Raw genomic sequence first — 20528 nt, 5'->3', positions numbered from 1 at the left:
GAGAACGTTAAGATACTTTTGATTGTATTAGATGAGAAGAGATATTGATGCTCCAGGGATATATTTAAATAGATAAGGTGATTTGAGAAGTATTACATTGTACAAATTTTAGCCAAGGACAGAAGAGCCAGTGTGGAACAGATAAAACATTAACTGAAAATTTGGGAATCTTCATCACAGATTTTGATTTTAATAAGAAAGAGCTTCGGGATCTGAGAGCAAGAGAGAGCCAAACATAAAAGAACTTTTCCCCCACAATTGCTGGTATATATCTATAATTATATTTTCCAGAGCTTCAGGGTCAAGGATAAAGGATGAAATTTTCAATACAGAGTATGAAACTTTGAACTAGACTTCATTGGCTAATGAAAATTGTCAACATAAATCTTATTTAAATTCCCTTGCATTGAAAAATTTGCATTTTTCAAATTTTTAACACTATATATTATAATGAGTGGACTGGTAAAGAGGAAACTTTCATAGATGGCAGACTAAGATAAAATGTGTCCAGAGCTAATGGCGATAGATCTCGCTTCCCAGTTCGCACTCTAATGATGAAGGATAGAAAGAAGGGAATTCACATTAAAGAGAGTTACAATTACATTCAATGAATAAAGCAATAATTATTCATTCGCTAGATTTCATGAAAGATACTTCATAATGATGAGAAGAATATCAAAAACCTTGAATTTAAAACAAAGTCTTTTGTAATGTAGGGATGTCATTATATTTACCTTATTTAAAGTTTTATTTATTTTTATCAGTAAAACTACATGAAGAATTTAGGACTGGTTTGAAGAACTCTTAAAACTCAGTGTTATAATGTTGAAGTCCATTTCAAAGTGTACACAAGCTGGTTAATAATTGCCAGGAATCAGCAGGTAAAGCAAACTTTGTAATTTAAAGAACTATGAATATTTATTATGGAAATCATGAAAATTTGGTAAAAAGATGAACAGGTCGTGATGATAGGGCATCGGATGAAGAATCAATTTAATTTTCTGAATTAAATTCATATCTTACATATTTGTTATCTAGATTTTTAATTTTAAGTACTCTATTTCAACATTATAGTCCAATGTTAAGTGCATGACCTTGAAAAGATACTCAATCCTGATTTTGATAGCCTATCTTCATAATCTCAAGAGAACAGCAATCTTGTTTTCAAATTGAGCATTTGAAATTGATAAAATAAAATCACATTATTCACAATCAGATGCTCATTTGTTCTCAGATGTTGATGCATATTGATTGCATATTATGCATTGATGTTGATACACCTAGCATATCAATGGTGTGATTTCATTTTACCATTATTGATGTGAGTAATTTTCACCAAGTGCCAAAAAGCACTCACAGAGCATTTTAAAGTTAATTTTTCATCTATGATGCACATATGTATATAAGTAAGATGCACATGTATAAGGTTCAGTAAAATTTAATGCATTCTGCATGCATAATGCATGACTCTGCATCATTTTGGACACAACTGATCAGGGGAAGCCTTAAAATAACTGCTTCCAAAGTTAACTTCAATTTTCAACTGAACTAAGTATTATGGGATTTTTTTCCCTTTGGTAAGGACCAGGATGCCATTTTATAATTTTTTTCTACATGAAGGGTTTGTTAAAAAAATTCAAGGTTACCTACATGCATTTTTCCCATTTGAGGTGTCAGGACCAATGGAGTGGTTCAAAAAGCGGTAGTAATCTGCAAAATACCGGTTCCTAAATTAGAGGTTCTACTATAATCCAGACAAATCTAGCTTAATTACATAAGAACATTCATATGAGCTACTTTTGTGAGAACATAGAGGGATGACATTTCCTTGCATTTCATTAAAACATTTTTAGATGATTGTATTTCTTCATTTTTGTACTCAAGTTTCGCAACACCTCATCAGAACAATAATATTAAATACCTTTCTGTTTTCTAAGTTTTGCTTTTCTGTCACAAACCCTAACATAAGGAGTTGATATTACCTAAAACTCACATTTTACAATAAAATTGATGGAAAACTGATGCTGATGCAAATTAATGCTTATATTTGTAGCAACAACTTGAATAGTGCAATAATGTTTTAATGAGTACAATAATTAGACGATAATAACTTGAAGCAAGCATATTTACATATAAAAAACATGCAAGTGATAAGTACCTAATTGTAAGTGGAAGGGACTAAGATATATATATATATATATATATATATATATATATATATATATATATATATATATATATATATATATATATATATATATATATATACATGGGGTATGAAAAGAATGTTTGAAAGGACATAGGAAAATTTTGGCCAGTGTTCAGGTGTCGCCAAAGAGGTAAACCTAATTTTCATAACAGTTGCACAGCACTGAAAAATGTTAATTCATAGAGTGAGATTCTTAATACTAATTTATATTTATTTCTACATTGCATCTTAATTTTAGGTTTAATTTCCTACCTATCATAAGAATATTTTTTCCCAATGTTATTCAACCTTACTATTGGTGTTTGAACATGCAATCATTATCCAGGGACAAATAAATTGCTCCCAGTGAATAATTTCCCTATCTTTTCTTACCTACATGAAATATGGTGGTAAGTAGTATATAATACTTTATATTCCTATCATAATGAAAGCATTTGAGGAAATAATTATTTTTGACTTACAAATGCCTGTCCTCTTCTCAGCTGCCTTTAATGTGTATGCATGCAAAGGAACAGCATCACTCCGTCCCTTTCCATTTGCAGCATAAACAGATATAACAAATCCAAGACCAGATTCTAGACCACCAACGGTAAAAACAGGAGTCCTGTTTGTCACATTTGACACAAGAGCATGTGTTTGTGCATCAAATACTTCCATTACGAAATGTTGAGGGAGACCCCCATCAAAACCCTCTGTGCACTCCACATGTAGTGACTCAGCTGTCTGGTTTAATATGCTGCAGTTATGAACAGGATCAGGACGACCTATTGAAAGTATGAATGACACAGAATTTTAAGCATTTCAATTTAAGGCAAAGTTTACTGTATTCAAATAAAAATATCATGCTTTGGTGCTGAGGATCTACAAAGCTACTCAATGATCTTATTCGTTTATAAAGCACTGTATCATAACAAGATCATAATGTGTCTGATACTGATATCTAATTTACTTGGAAAATAAGGTTCACTTATCAAATTGGGTGTGTAGGTAACTCAAAAGACCTAATGACGGACGATTTCAGAAGTTCATTGAACTGAACATTGTTTAAAACTATGCAGATAAATAGGAATTGGTGAATTATTTTCTTTTCTCATTGGGCATAAAATATTTTGCAAAAGCATTACAGTTTCCAGGAAAAGTGAAAATAACTTCATGAATTTAAAATTAATTCATAACCTGTGAAGGTTAATTTACTAAGCGTTAATGCATGTATTATCATAATGCAATTTACATATTCTGAAACATTATAGCATACTAGCAACAAACAACAAAGGAAACATACTATCCCAAATGATAAACAAACTTTAGAACAAAATTCTTCATTTATCTATGAGCAGATACTTAAATATCAAGAACATTATTTTTAGTACCATTTATCTCAATTTTAACCTATGGCTGAGATAAATGTGTACTCATCTACAACTTTCTTGGCAAGAGCAAGAGCATTTGTAAATTCTCTTCTTTGTATTCTAACTTTTGAAAAAATGAAACTTATCTCATTTCGTATGAGCTTCCAGTCTAACTCTTGATACATCTCCTGGAAAGCGGTGGACTTTTAGTCAAATTGTGTAAGTTTTTAATGACAAATACAAGTGTATTTGATCTCTTGGTACTTGTATTTTGATCTTAACGTAAGTGTATATACTAAAGAAATACTAAACCAACAAAAGAATTTTTCTAACCTGATTAATTTTCTGAACAATGAAATTTGAGGCTAGTTACTCATGAATTTCAAATGTCTTCACAAATTGAAAAATATTCAAAACAGAGAGAAGTTCAATGCAATCTCATTGAGAAAATAGGTAATTTAGACTGTTTCAACATGAAAAATATACTGTGTTTTTGCCATGATTGTGTCGTGCCCATTGGTAAACTCCTTTTGATGGGATATTAAAATCAGCTAGAAAAATGAATGAAGAAAGCATGTCATTGTTTCCATAAAATAAAAGAAATTAATAGAAATTTACCCAACACCTAGTATGCATAGATATTTGAAACAATGGAAATTTTGCTCACAATCTTTGTTTTTATATTGTACCATAAATTAATGGAAATCATGTTAGCTCTCCAACTGTGTAATTGAATGAATAAACAAGTATCTTTTTCTTCCCTCATTCATAATAAATGAGCATAATTAAACATAATTCTCAGTAAACTTAATTCTCATTTGTTCACAATGATAGTTCACAATTTCTTCCACTATTGCATATTAACAATTCTTCCACCACACCCAACAGTTAAAATAATTATGGTCCCTTCTATGTGAAGGAATACTGGAAAAGAGGTCGCAACTCATTTCCAATGAAAACATACTTGACTGTTGTTGATTATATTTCTCGAGGTAGATACTATTAACTTTTTCAAGAAGCCCTTTGGTAATAATTATATGATAAATGAAATACAGATAATTTAAAAGTGTTTGATTAACGTACAGAATTTGTAATATTATATCATTAAAATTATATGAAGATAGTTTTAAAACAATCAATTCAATCTATTAAATGGCTTAGAGTAATTTTGATTTACAAACAATTTAATGATGTACTGGGATGTTTATAAATTTATTATTAGAGCAAATTATTGTATTATTGAATTATGTAGTCCACAGTGTGGTAATACTGAGATGGATTTAGTGGGCCAGAGTACACTGATAGAGCTGTTGAATATAAGGCTGGATAAAATTGAGAAAGCATCAGGAACACATGGCCATCTTCAGAAAGAAAGATTTAAAAAAAATCAATAATATAAAATAAGTTTTCTATCTCTAAATAAGTTGTCACTTATGATTTGTACATTTGAGTAACCAAGGGGAACCCCTCCACCTAAAGGATGGTTTTTTGTAATTTTGTCTGTTGTTATATATATTATTTTTACTGAAAGTCCGATATAAAAAGGCAAAAAGTTCTGGTTTTGGATTATTGCTTAATAAATAAATACTTACCTGTGAAATTCTGATTGTGATTTGTAATGGAGTTAATGGCAACTACTGTGGATTTGTATCTACTGTGAAAAAAGCTGAGTTTTCAGCAAAGAGCTATGGATTTCAATGACTTTTTCATATTTCTTAAGGAATTACTTTTTCACAAAATTTGATATCTAACATTTTCTCGTTGTATCACCCTAAAACTGGCGAAGGATCAAATTTGATCACTGGCTACTTCTTATAGAAATTAGATTGAGTTAACTTTGAGTAGCTTTCAAACATAATAATATAGTAGAAAATGCCAAAACTTCTCTGACATTAATGAGGTCTACCATTGTTACAAAGGCACGATATATATGTGTGTGTATGTATGTGTGTGTGTGTGTGTGTGTGTGTAGGTCGCAGTAGTCTAGGGGTTGGACTACTGACTTCTGCCCAGGTTTGATTCCCTCACACACACCTGAATGAACAACCACCGATATTCGTATAATTCTTCCTCACTTTCATCTTTTCCTATCCCTTCACAAGCTTACTCCCACCACCTTTCCTTCGATCGGTTCTTTACCATTACCACCCTAGAATCCTTCTCCCGTTCCGCCATCAACATTGGTGAGAACTTATGGATCTGCATCTATACTAGCATTCTGATTGTTTGAACTTCCTGGTCTGCACCATCACCACCAGATCCTTACTGCTTTCCACCCCACCTTTCTAGCACATCCCGAGCTACCCTCAACCACAGCCCTCGCATTCTCTCTGCCCAAAACCTTTCAGTGTGACTTGAAGAGGGCCTAAGAGAAGGCTGAAAGTTCAATTATCTTAAGTGTGTCCTTTTATGCGTTTTCTATGTATATTGTCGTGTTCTGTTGTGCTGCTTTACAAATAAGCCTTGATGCAAACATCAAAATGAACATAACATGCAAAAGAAACCAAGATCTCACCTGCAGGGATAATGTGGAACACACATGGATGTCGTTGATGTCCTAGTTCATTCCGGCCCCAACATAGCAAAGTTCCATAGTCAAGTTCTGTCATTGGGGTATACGTTGCCACACTTCTTGCCCGATCTGCCACAAAATGTGACTGCTGTATGTCTATTGCCTCTGATGTGTTGTTGAATTTCCATAAAAAACTCACATCCTTTGGATTTGCTTCGAGCTCACAGAGGATTTTTGCAGCTTCTTGTCGTGCTACCCCATAAACCTTTTGCTGACCAGCTCGGCAAACAGGGGCAACTGAGAATAAAATTTGATGAACAAAAATCTTTCAAGAAGAGTAACTCAAATATGTATGTATCTAGTATAAAGAAATAAACCAACAATTTTTAGTTTGCCCAAATTCTAGAATAACAGGGCAAATTAAGACAAAACATGAAGTTCGACAAAGGGTTTTTAAATTCCACACTCAGTAAGAGACTTAATGAATATAAAAAAATGTCCAAAGTACCTTTTTAACTACAGTAAATATAAAAAACTAAATTATACAAATATGACTCTCAAGGACAAACTTATCCTTGAATGCACAAACAAATCACATTAACTTGGGTTATGTGAAAAGATATAATTACTATAAATATATTATTAAAACTTTCCAGTAATTTTATTAAACGCTAACACAATTTTTTCATTCATCAGAATGAAAGGATTATGTGAGCATTCAAGGCAAACTACTTTTTCGAAAAATTAATCACATAATGAATTAATGATATCCCAATGATTGTATTTTACTCATTAATTTTAAACTAAAGATATCTTTAGATATTTTAAACTAAAGATATCTTAAACTAAAGATATCTTATCTAGAGGTATCTTTAATAAAATCTTTGTGCCTGAAATTACTCCAAAAAAAGGTAGTTTCTTGTGTCTTTACTTACATTTAACATCAAGATTTACAGGATTACTCTCTCCATCACCTTCTTGATTGCTTCCCACACATGTATAAATCCCTGCACGACTGCGTGTGACTGACTGCAGCACAAGACTTTGGTTACTTACAATAGTTCCAGCACTAGCATTGTTGAACAATGTTTTCCCCTAAATGACAGAGAATAATTTATTTATTAAAACAAGAATGACAGTGATAGTAATTATACCATGCAAAAACTAATTAAGTACTGACATATAAAAGGTAAAAAATGGGAAAATTAATTATTTATGAGATTTAACCCTTTCACTGTGGTGAATGCACCCAGTAAATTCACATGGCAGGCTGCTGTGAACATATCTTTTCACCCTCTCTGTGGTGGCCTATCACACTTTGAAATTTTTTAAAAATTATCATCGTCAAAATAAATTAATATAAATTTTCCATTAAATAAACAGTGAATCTAGATTATTTTTATTATTTCCACATTTTTATTATTAAGATTATTAAAATATATTGGAAGTAATAAAAATTAACATGATAATCTCCATTTTACCCACACATGAAAAGTAGAATTCCGGAAAGTGAACTGCAGCGAAAAGGTTGAATAATGGAGATAGAAGTTTATCTTCAGTCATTAAATGGATAAATAGGAAAACTGTTTTATTTACAATTTAAATCCATCAAGAGAACTTTTGTTACTGTAATGTAAATGAGAATTAAGAATTTCCTACAGTAATTTTATGATATTCTGTATAATAATTTAACTGTAGGAAAGTACATCACATACGTTTTGGATATTCTGCTACAGCAAAATGCCTGAATATGGCTGTGCTGGTCCAAATTTTTTACTACTTATTGGTATAATTATTTCTAATCTTGGTCTCTTCCACTCATTTGTATCATTTGTTTCATAGGATAAGAGATGCAGTCAACGAGGCGACTGATATGAATTCCTAATTCTGAAGTCTCAACAGTTACTAACTTAGAAATTAAACATAACCCTAAGTAAACTATCTCTTTTAAAATAGAGCTAAATTATTGTATATTTCTCAACTAATTGAAATGGGAAACTTATGCAAAATTCTCCATAAATGCTCTGCCATTTGAACTTGAAAAACCAGATTTTTCTTACAGAAATGCAATACATTAAATTATATAATACCATTGAAACTCACATTGTGCCTCCAGCTAACTTTATAAACCCAAGGGTTGGACTTGATGTTGCATTCAAAGTATACATCCACACCCTCTCTAATTGTGCTTGCATTCAGGTTGCTCCCAAGCTCCAGAGTTACAATGGGAACATCTGAAACAAAAAAGAGTAATTTCAATGAATGGAAGGAAGTTATGCATCAAGGTTTTTCAACATATGTAAACATTTGATATTTGGAACAACATCCACCAACGCATACATATTATGAAGCCATCCAATGCTAATGGAAATCTGTGCTAAAACTTGATATGACTGTTTTTAATTAAAAATTAGAATATCATACTAGTGTATAATTAGGTGGCTATTATTAGACAGAAAGGGAAAACTTTGAGCCCAGGGCAGGTAGTAACAAGGTTACCCTACCTCATGCTCTTTCTGTGAAATATTGCTTGTGAAAAATAAGGGGCACAAGGTGATAAATGTTGAAAAATCCTTAAGAACAAACATAATTGTAGTGTAATTATGTGTATTCCTTCCATGGATAACAAAGTTAGCTACAGATAGTATTCAAGACTAGCATTGAAAGAGAAAGAGTATTTTTCAGTATTCAGGTCATAAATAATACGACTAAATGAGTTAATTCCCATGTAAATAAAGGTTTTTGATTGAATTTGTAGTCAAATGCTATTACCTACGAGAATAATTGCATCGCAAACATTGGAAATAAATGCGAGAATGAGAGCGAGTTTTCTTCATGATAGGCGTGTTGCTCTGTAGCCAACAGTTCTAACCATATTCACTCTCCTTGTTGCTAAATATTGTTATGCAGTAGGACACTAGGAAGACACCCACCTTTTCGTCATCAAAAGGGTTCGGATTTAGCTCTTTCCCCTCCCCGAGATAGGATTGATGGAGAATCCGTGTACCTACGTGGTAAACCCTCTTTGTCCCCCTGAAACATCCCCGATACCCTGGAACTTTAAGGAGGGTGAAATTCGGCAACCTTCGCGTGATTCCTCACAGAGATTGGAAGCTTCTTTTTGCACGGGCAGGGCCACGGATGGCGGGGAGAGTCCGGGGTAAGGGTGGGAGAGCGAGGGAGATAATCGACTTTATTCATGAGCGTCCCAGGAATTCGGAAGCCAGGCGAGAGTGGTGGTGCGTGGGAGGGTGGGGGAAAGGTGAGGGGAATAAGGGGAAGACGGAGGAGGAGAAGAAGATGGATGTGGGAAAGGGAGGAGGCGGGACGGGGAGTGCGTGATCCAGCGGAGGCATTCGAAATGACGCACAAGAGGCGTAGAAGACTCGCCGGCCGGCTCTCTTCTCCCACGTGGATCAACGCCTGGATGATGAGCGCGGCCCATAACCTCCGGATGATCTCTCAAAGATGGCCATTGCGGTTATTGCCAACCCCATCCCTCTTTCCCCGCCCCACAGGCCTCCTTTTGCAGCCCCCTTTTTTTCGGATCCCCTTCGGGATTTATCTCTCGCGAGGGACTCGCCTCTTTCCTACGGTCGCGATTTCTTCTCGCTTCACAAAGCGCCAAACCCTCCAGTCAGCAGCCAAACGCTCTACCCACAGGACTACCAATTCCAGAAATAGGATAATCATAACTTTGCTAATCCATGCTTGCACTAATCATTGATAATTGCGGTATGATCTACAATGGAACCATGACGGAACCTTTCTTGAGATTTACTTACAATTTTCAATTCCCTCTCAATTTTTTTAGCACTTACGTCGCAACTGTCGAAGTCTATATTTTGAATACCTTTTATGTCGTGGGAGGAATTTGTTTTTTCTTGCAAAACTTAATGGGTCGGTCGTTGTCACTGACGGGTCAACTTGGATTTTTCAGGATAATTCCAAACCTGAACCGTAGGATAAAGCCAACGCATTTTCAACTGCATTTCAGAACTTTATTTACTTATCAGTCATCAACAGAAGCCATCAAAACTATGCATGAATGTATTGATATCTACGACGTGCTAAATTTATACCTTTGGGGCAAGAAGAGCAGTCCTTCAAAGCAAAAATCTATCATATTTATCAATAAAATACTTTAATCAAATTCTAACAAATATAGCGTCATTATACACGAGAAACTTAATGAAAACAATAACACAGTATGGGCTCTATCTAATTTATATTTTCACCTACTGTTGTCAGATGAAGCTTATTTACCGTATTGGTAATATATGATTACGCATTGAATAATTAGTTTCAATGATTCTAATTTTTAAAGATCAACTATATGAAGCCGAAAACGCTGTTTATCATTAGTCGAAGGTTACATCACTAGTTAACCTTTTAAAAAGTAGCTTCTCATATCGAGTTTTAAAGAAGTGAGGAGCTGATACGATTAATGAAAGAAGCTAACCCCTATCGTAAATTTGGATCAGAGATAAAGCTTTGTGTTTTTTCTACAACATCTCAAATTTTCTGTGCACAGGTTTATGATGTTTTATTATAATGTATAACTTGAAAAAAAAATAAATATTTGATTAATTATGAAGGATGCTAGCCCACCTCGGAAAAAATTACCATGGAGAAAAAGTTATATTATCTTCAGGATAACACTTTATATGTGCGCATACTTGACTGCTTTTATAAGAATAAATGAAAGAAATGTGGCATGTGTAAGAGGTTTATGGGAGATGGATGGAGCATTACGTAAAATATATTCTATAGCAGCAGATCATGCTTCCATGGAAAAACATTAAAATGGAAAAGGTAGCTGAATAGCAACAACTAAAAATTCCAACTTTTTACTATAAAAATATAGTTCCTTCAATGAATACTCAAATTTAATAGCAAAGCGTACTTTTATTTTAAAGGAAGAAATACTGTTTTTGAATGAAAAATGACATTCATGCCTTTTGGCTTTTTTTCATAATCTCTAACGAGAATAAATGTCTTTCTTTCTGCCAACAAAAAGAAAGTTTAAATTTCAAAAACATAACTCCTAGTTACTTTATCTTTATACCAGTATTTCACTTGGTGTTTGAAAAATCATAAAAAGGACAAAATTATTTTGAAAAATCAAGGGAGGAGTAGTTGAAAACGTTTTGGGAACCTCCGAATTAAGCGAATACGTAGTAAGGCGTGCATCTAAGGGTTTGATATTTCATCAGAATGGAGAGATAGAAATATAACCTACTCAATGGTTTGGTTCTTTTCATACTTTTTGCGAATCGGCACGTAGTTGAATAAACTCTTTTCCACGATGCTTCGTTCGCCTCTTCCCGAACATGTTTTTGGCAGCCTTTACAGTTAATACGGCTTCGCTCCTAGAGAAATTTCAACCTTATATATGCTCGGGCTAAATTCTGAAGAACTGGACGGTTGAAAATGTCGCCTATCTTGGAAGATGCGACGTCAATCTCACAATAGAGATAGAAGCGTGAAGAAATAGAAGGAAACTTGGGTGAAAATTTTCACGGTCTTCTGCAAAGAAAGTTAAACGGAAGAACAGGAAGCCTCCCAAGTTTGCATTTCGATTCAGCACAGAGAAGGGGAAGAACATACCCAGAAAGGGGATGAAATGGCTGCCTGATATAACGTTGAGACGGAGCGGGGCTCGTATCTTACCTATTTTGGTTTGACAATGTTTCCAAGATCGACCATTATATCGAAACTAGTTGAAAAACGGAAAAAATAGGGTTGCATATTATCCAGTTTACTAAGGCGGTTTTTCAGTCAACTTTTGCCAGAATCATTGTCGCCATACTCAATACTGGTTGAAGGTAAGAATTGTTGAAAATTTAACCAAGCGATAATTATGTGGTATATTTAACTATAAGCGATCTTCAATACCTCATTAAAAATGGAATATAATGGAAATAGCCAAATTATAAAAGGATCGTTAAACTACGCATGGCTACCCCGAATTAATGTGACCTTGGCGAACGTACATATAGTAATAGTATCCATTTCGCTCAGCATCTACACATGGGCCAAATAAGTACGGTTCTCATTACAGGTGATATCAATAAAATAAATGGTAGTAATTCGGTAAAAATGAGAAAAGAAAAGTTATGTGCAAGAAACATGGGGATGATTCGTAGTTTGGGAAACCTATTCATAATGTACTACGCTGAAAATGTTAAAGTGAACTTTTGGTAATACATTTTTATAGTTAGATAGATAGAGGTCTTTATTTGGGCGAAATTGAGACCTGATGGTCCCTTTTTCCATTTAACCCATAAATATTTGGTGAAGTTAAAGGATAAATAAATGAGAAATCCAATGTGGCCAGAAAATCAATTTCCTGGAAATGGTTAAAAGTAAAATTTCAAAGTGACTTTTCTTTTCATGACCAAGAAAACTCTTAAGAATACCATTTCAAATTGACGGTAACTTATGGCATTATTCAGGTCTATAATAAATATTTAGCTGTGCCTATGCATGCGGAAGCGAGGAAATATTAACGAATTAACTCATCTTAGATTTTTTTAATTTGTAAGTTTTTAGAACTTTCCATGCACGGGGGAATGGAATAGGCGTTCGCTCTATTAAAAGCTATAAGAAGAATGAGCCGGCGCCGACATTGGGGTTTCTACGGCGACCACATTGATAATGGTCAAAAGAATGAAGTATTTGTTTAAAGTTTTAAGGGACATAAGTTAAAGGGTGAAGAGATAAAGAATAGTTGATTATTTTGATTATCCGTTAAATTACATTAAAAATTTCATTATTGAAGGATACAGGTAATATATTATGTTATCCGTATATTTTTATATTTATTATATTTGAAAAGAAATGTAATTATACGTAAATTAGTTCAACTCCCACGTTAATAACTCAATTTTTTTATGCTACAATGAGAAATAAAAAATGGTGCTTCGCGGAAATTCGCAGCACTTTAATTAAACCAATCTCATATATTTTGCTCTTTTTAAATGATTTTTCATGGTGACGTCACATGCAGACAATTGAAAAGGATCGACAAGGATATTGGTGAAAATATTATCAGTTAAATATATAAAATAATTTTTCTATTTTATTTGTTAATCATGATTAAAATTCTAAACTGGGGCTTTAGCTTAATAGATTCTGAGTAACGGATGAGCCCACCAAAAATCTATGACATACACAAGGACATACATATGTTTTGTATAACACCATACCTAACAGGGGTGTAACCACGGTGGTGGTTAAGCAGGTAAGCACGCTACCGTATGCAGTAGACAGACGCGCCGAGAGGCATCATTAGGGTAATGGTCACAACGTACTCATGACATGTATTCTACTGAAATCATAATGTGAATTCTTTCATGAAAACAATGCTTTGCCCTAAAGTAAGTATGGAGAAAATATAAAATAAACTGTTTTGATTGTGATAATTAGTGTAAAGCGCATAAAAGATGTGACACGATCACTACCATAATACTATTTACACGTGAAATATAACAATAGATGGCATGAAATAACAACACTACCACGAGAAATTACAGAGAAACTGCGGGAGATGCCGCAACAGTAACTTTTAACGGAGTCATCCGCTAATAGATCCCAGTCAAGTCGAATGATTTTTACACTTTCAAATTGTTGCGTTAGAATTACCACGCCTTAAATAGGCGCGAGACAAGGTTTAATGAAGAAAATTTGCAAGGAATTTTCCAAAGATAAAATTAATGAACACGTTCGTGAATTTTCTAAAACATTGTCCAGGACTTAACAATAACTATAAGTATAACGTTAAGCTAAGGTGTAGTGTGTACCTGCGTAGTAGTACCTGTGTAGTTACCTGCGTATGTCAGTAAAATTCAATGATGAATTAAAAGATGATACTCATGATGATGATAACATAATTGATACAATATTTCATAACGAAGAACGATTCCTCTTTTAATTATATTCTTGAATTGAATTGTAAACTAAAGTACTTAAAGCAGTGATTTCGGTACACAGCAAAATTCAACGAAACTGAACAGACATAAGATATCACCTTGGAGTTGCTTTAATTTTCCAAACTATTTTATCCGTGCCTATAGGTACGCTATTCCTGACATTTCCTGCATTACAACTCGACGAGAGGAATGCATAACTTGCATTCCACTTTAAAACTATTTCACAATGAAAACATAGTCAACATTTTTTTCTGGATGCATGAAGAATGACTGGTATGCATATGAGGTGCACCGAATTAAAACCGCATGAACGATACGACAGAGGGGAGGTGACTCAAAAAAACTCTGGAGCAGAACTACACCGCACAGTTTGCTAGTTATCCGATCCCCGCCCTGCTCTTCGCTAGAAATCTCGCTCCAGCGTATTCCTTCTCGTGGATAACACTTGAGGGAGAGTTATAAAGTTAGCGGTGACTGGATACACAGCGCACGGACACTCAACTTCCCGGGTCTCCACGTGAAGGAGTGTTCCACGGGCGAGTCTCTCTCTCTTTCTCTCTCTCCTCGACAGCTACCACATGAAGATCGTAATTAATTTCGCCACGGACCCGGAACGGCGAGGCCTTTCATTGGACGTGACCGGCGACCCGGTCCTTCCTCTCGCCCCTCTCCCCACATCACACCCCCCTCTCCCACACCACTCCCCTCTCATCTCATACACAAACACGGCACGTCACTTGACTCAAAAAAGTTTTTAACCGCAAATAAACGAGCGCGGCACACCCACTTAAATTTGAACCCCTGAAACGTTAAACTCCTTCGTCGCTGCATTCGGACAGAGTGAAGGCACTTGACCGGTGAGTGTGGAGCAAGAAGGTTATATCCAAGAAGAAAAGGAAGAAAGGGAGGATTAAGACGGTGTACAGAGGAGAAGGCGACACCGGCGCTCTTGTTGGCCGCGGGAGAAAATAACCCCCTCGGTCCCACTCTTTCTCGCTATTCAATAGAGAGATGCATGCTATATAACTTTTGCTGCGCGATAGTCATTTTTATTCCGTGAACCTTAACCTATTCAAAATTAATCATAGGCAGGTAAACAATAAAATACAGCAAAGTATCCCTAATCTCGACGACATTAGAGCGTAGGAGACATGGAATATAAAAAAATTGTAATAAGGTTTTGAAAACAAAAATGATGAAAACTTGTCAGCAGCTTGATGAAGTAAGTCAGATCCTAAAAATCACAAAGAGCGAACGGGAATGGTGATAAATCACGAAGAGACTTGAGGAGATTAAGAGGGAGGAGAAGAAGAAAATCCAATCGTCATGATAGGGATGGGAGCTACCCGTGGTTCTACAGAGGTCATAACGGAAAAAGAAGAATGTATTCCTATTGATGCCGCATGTGCTCAGGAAATTTTTCAATATTACAAAAAACTCCTTTGTTATCTCCCTATATTGATATTGCCTTATCAAACAAGTTTGGGGAAAGTAAGAAGCTCCAGAAAACAGACAAAGCTGAATTAAGATAAAAAATAGGGGTCACGAGCACGACGAGAAGACGTGAAAATTACACTTCACGCATTTGGTACAAAACTTGCATTTACAGTGAAACCCGTCAGGAAGAATCAACTTGGGACACACGGAAATTGGGAAAATAGACTGGAGGACAAAAGTTTTAAAACTCCGAGGCTTATGTTTGTGAACAACTGCAATGTTCAAACAAACGTGTTTTATTCCCGGGGCTCTGTAAAATATTTCCTGCATATTTGACAGCAATAAACTTGCAAGAGATCGGGAAAAGGATCAATATCTTATTTTAAAGAATAACTGCGGAATGGCTGCTTATATGAGAATAAAATTTTGTTGTCAGGACTTATCAATATTTAAGCTTTTGTCTTCGTCAAGAGAAAGGTACGATAAATTCCCAAAGAACGTCTGGACGAAACTAAAGAGCTTTGCCGGTAACCTATCTACCTTAATGAAACACTGTCTTGACCTAAGAACAGAAGCTATGCCCAGATACCATTTTTAGCCATTATCTCTGGTCAATCAACGATTTCCGGGTGGCTTCCTATTTTAAGCAAATAAAGAAAGCATATCCCCTTCGTTCCTCAAGTGACAAGTTAAATTTTCACCAAAATCGTTCCTTAACATGCCTATTTAGATTTTAAGCGCTTTAGACATTCCCTATTCATCCAGGCTACTCTATATTAATTTGTTTCTAGTCATTGGTGTTCAGGTGGATGACCAGATGATGATTTTCCGTTGTTTAGAACCTGCAACAGATTGGGATTTGAGACTTACGGTGTATGTTTAGTCTCCAGCCGTCCTCGATGGCACTGTCAGCGATTAGCGGGACACCAGCTCTGCAGGACAAATACTTGCCGCTGTCCCTCAGTGTCGGAACAAACGTCAGCGTGCTGGTCGTGATGTTCTTGTCCGGGCTCGACTGGAATAGGAGAAAAAGGACGGTTGAATTAACCGGGGAAAACAAATCATGGACCTGCAACACGTACAATATAAGCATATAAGGAATTATAATATTATTCTGCTCAAAAGAGGACGAATTCTATCCAAACCCATAAGCGCAGTGAAAACCCGAGGCTTATATACTGATATAATCTAAACCACCCCGCGGAAACCATCAGAAAGAACATCGAGGATGAATTCCTATAAAAATCTTACAGGTATATCGCTTCAAACGCTCTCTGGGAGGCCTGATGCCCTCGTTGCCAGTTTATTAATACTTCGAAAAGGAAAATAATGACTTCAAAATTTTGAAAATTGGTCGATTTGACCAGGACACATATCAGGCGAGCGAAACGTAAACGTTGAACGCGTGCCGTTAAACCCTTTCGGTCGATGCCCTTTTCGACACATTTATTCGTTACGGTCGAGTGCCGATACTCCCGCATAAACTTCAGCATGGGAAAGCGTCAAGTTAATTCACATGCATTCTTTGGGAATGTCCTCTACATACTTCCGTAGAAGAAAACTCCGCGTCAGAAAAATTCTGCCACCAATAAGATTAGAACCCGGATGGCTAGTGTGCTGGCTTCCAACCCTCCGCCTGGCTTCCAACGTCTAACTCCCAGATGGCTTCCCACCCGGAGGGTGGGAAGCCAGCTGGGGGTTAGACGTTTTGCCTGGAAAACAAATAGCACTGATTAGGATGGTGATGGCAAGCCAATTTATTCTTAAGCACCAAAAATGAGGGGTAATGGCTGGAGTGGAAACGGGCGGGACCGACCTGGGAATCTGTTCTCAAAGCTACAAGCAAACTCACAATTCCTAGCGGTTTACACATGCAAAGCCTTCTAGTAAAAAAATGTCCCATTACTAATATCTCCTTCCCCAAGAATATGCGGTGTAGAGGCAAGAGTTGATGGACTTCCCTAAAGCTTTGAGACACGGATCCTTAAAAAAGATACGTAGACCTGTTTTTATCAGAGAATTCTCTCTTGATCTCATATCTTCTCACCTCAACTTGATTTACATCCCGTAAATAAAAGTTTCAATTAAATGTGGATTTTGTGAATACCCAAAAAAAATTATTCTTGTGTTAAACGTGTGTTGCAAGGGTTATGCGTCAGCACAATCAAACTCTTGGAAACCACCGCCGCGACCACCGGCTAATCAGTCCGGGGACTGATACCGGGAGAACGTTGTGAGTCAGGAGCGGAGTCACGAGTGATTCCCCCGGCCCTGCCGTGCGTCACAAGAGAGACTACCCTTTGTACCCTGAGCTCCGATAAAAGGGTGACCATCCTCGGCAGACGGGTGGCCCGCCAGGTGATCCTGATCGCCCATAACCTCGGACCAGCCGTGCTCCGCTCGGAATTCGGTCCACGCCCGCTCCCTATCCCCGCTTCCCCGGACCAGCCTCTCTACGTAAGGGTTCGGTCCCTTCCTCACCGATACCTTCAGACCAGCTCGCTCGAGTTACCGGTCTACATCCCATCCCCCGGCCGGTTCCTTCCGACGACTCGACGCCGACGACGCCTCTGGTCACCCTTCAGCCCGGTCAATCCTCTTGTCCTCCTGTAAGTACCTACCCAAGTCTTCCCTTCACTTCCTACTCTCTCGCGGCATTGTCTCATGAGCTGTGTACCGCCATACTGTCAAACCTTCTGTTACGCACATAAAAATACCCGTACCGAAGACCGCTCTTGTTATTTAATTAATACCCTCAACCCTTGTTGTCGCGGATTCGGAGCGCTGCGACATCAACTGGTGTCAGGTGTGGGGTTGACGGTGTAAGTTTAGCTCCGAAACCTTTTCATTTGAACAGCCATTAAATCCTTTAATCGAGAGCGGTCAATAGCACTTGTTCAAAGTATTCATATCTTGCCTTAACCTATTGTGTGAAGCCTTGATTGGTTATCTCTTTATTATTTATTTTGTGCTATACGTTATATAATTTCTTGCCATGGCCTGGTTGAGCTGTTTTCCCCCATTCCCGTCTATGTCTCCTGTGGAAGCGTCCCCCCGAGTAAATCAAACTTTAATCGAAATGGACCCTTGCGTTAATACAATAACTCCATCCGCAAATGGCTCTTGTAACGAGGCAAGAGTCACTCCTCACCCGCCAGCCTTAGGTGCGCACGTTTACTTCGTGCCTTGTTTTAGCGGAGAAGACGATGTTTCCGTGGAAAAATTTTTAGAATGCGTAAAACTCACTAGTCATCTTTGTTCGTGGAGTGAATCTCAGACACTTTGCATCGCTCGTTTGCGTCTCAATGGATCTGCCGCAGATTTTGTTGCCGCCAATCCCCATGTCCTTGATAATTTCGAAAATTTCTCAACTTATCTTACGCGAAGGTTTTCGTCTCGGGTATCACCTCTGTTATTAGAGCGTACATTCACCAACTGCGTGCAGCAGCCTCTCGAGGGCGTGTCGGCCTATGCCACAAGGCTTAGGAAAATAGCTCGCCAATTGCAGGGAACACTCAAGGATCCTAATTTGGAAGGAACACGAGCAATGATAGAAAATCGGCTTTTGTCGCAATTTTTGCTGGGATTACGGGAAGAAATAGGACGTTTTGTGTTGGTACGAAATCCTAAGTGTATCTTGGAAGCAGAAGAATTTGCACTAAGTGAGGAATCTAACGTTAGGAATTATGCCAGTAAATCTATGATCAATTCTCTCCAAATTCCGCAAGATAATGCAGCGCCGCCATGGTTCTCTTCGATGACAATTAAAAATTCATCTCAGACAGAATTTAGGGAACCGAGTCGTTGTTCTTGCCCCAACCAAATCAATTCCCTACGGTGCTCCGCTACCAGCAACCCTCCTGCTCCCATCACCGCTCCCAGCACAGGATGGTCTCGCGGTAGCGATGTCACAAACGCGGACAGAAAATGTTACTCCTGTGGACGAGTGGGCCACATAGCTCGTTATTGTAGATCAAACCAAAGAAATTGCTTCAACTGTGGAGAAACTGGCCATCCCTCCAGGAATTGTCCTCTGTTATGTTGCGGTCTTTGCAAGCAATCGGGTCACCGCCCTCTAGAATGCCCTACTAAATCCAATAATTCCAGTCAGGGAAATGGATCGGCCCCGACCCAGGGGTCGGGGACGAAGTAATTTTGGCCATTTCTCCCGCGAGCGGGATCATGGTTCGAGTGGAGGTACTGGGCAAAAGCTATTGGTTCCTCGTGGATACCGGTGCTGCCGTCACAATAATTCATCAGAAGGTATTCCCGTTTGGCGAGTTGGAAATATCACCCTACGATCGCCCAGTAAGGAGTGCTTCCGGTCACGCACTATCAATAATCGGCCAAAGTTGCGTAAAATTTGTTATGGACAGAATCCAGTACCCTCACGACACATTAATAGCAGATCTCGGAGTAACTCCGTACGAGGGAATCATCGGGCTAGATTTTATGAAAAAATATGGTAGTAGCATATCCTTAACGCACGAGACCATGAAGGTGAATGAAAACCACGAAGTAAAATTAGAATCCAGACCTTCCGCGGCAGCCGACGTAGATCTTATCTCCTTTGGTGACAATGAGCCTGGAAATGACCAGTTAAATACGAGATCAACATATTCTTCAGGAGAATCTCACACCTCAAGAAGAGTAGAGGGAAAATGCGACGAGAGAGAGACAGGCGATGATTGGGCCGTGCCGTCAGTTGCGAAACGTTTTGAATTTTTGGGCAATGACGATGACTTGGGGCAGACCGTAGTCTCTCTTCCTACAGAAAAACATTCTAAGTCCGTATTCGGTTCAGAGGAGACTCGCTTAGAGGGAAAATGCGACGAGAGAGAGACAGGCGATGATTGGGCCGTGCCGTCAGTTGCGAAACGTTTTGAATTTTTGGGCAATGACGATGACTTGGGGCAGACCGTAGCCTCTCTTCCCACAGAAAAACATTCTAAGTCCGTATTCGGTTCAGAGGAGACTCGCTTAGAGGGAAAATGCGACGAGAGAGAGACAGGCGATGATTGGGCCGTGCCGTCAGTTGCGAAACGTTTTGAATTTTTGGGCAATGACGATGACTTGGGGCAGACCGT

At 37.4% G+C, this 20528-nt stretch overlaps 1 protein-coding gene across 2 annotated transcripts in view; it reads right to left on the bottom strand.

Moving 5' to 3' along the window:
- The window catches only part of LOC139698703 (nephrin-like), a 574051-nt gene that overhangs the window by 15213 nt on the left and 538310 nt on the right, over window positions 1-20528 (bottom strand). Inside the window, exons 6-11 of one of the 2 annotated variants that reach the window (XM_071597581.1) lie at window positions 16312-16456; window positions 8174-8304; window positions 7006-7165; window positions 6074-6367; window positions 2671-2973; window positions 1651-1710 (exon numbers count right to left, since the gene is read on the bottom strand). In XM_071597581.1, the coding sequence (XP_071453682.1) occupies window positions 1651-1710; window positions 2671-2973; window positions 6074-6367; window positions 7006-7165; window positions 8174-8304; window positions 16312-16456 (1093 nt within the window). The remainder of the gene's footprint in view (window positions 1-1650; window positions 1711-2670; window positions 2974-6073; window positions 6368-7005; window positions 7166-8173; window positions 8305-16311; window positions 16457-20528) is intronic. The other variant, XM_071597582.1, reaches the window with a different exon arrangement.

The sequence above is a fragment of the Hetaerina americana genome, unplaced genomic scaffold, assembly GCF_022747635.1.
Source record: "Hetaerina americana unplaced genomic scaffold, ioHetAmer1.1.p SCAF_9, whole genome shotgun sequence".
In the NCBI taxonomy this organism is placed as follows: domain Eukaryota; kingdom Metazoa; phylum Arthropoda; class Insecta; order Odonata; family Calopterygidae; genus Hetaerina; species Hetaerina americana.
Note: the sequence above shows the minus strand (reverse complement) of the source record. Positions and strands in the feature narration are given on the sequence as shown.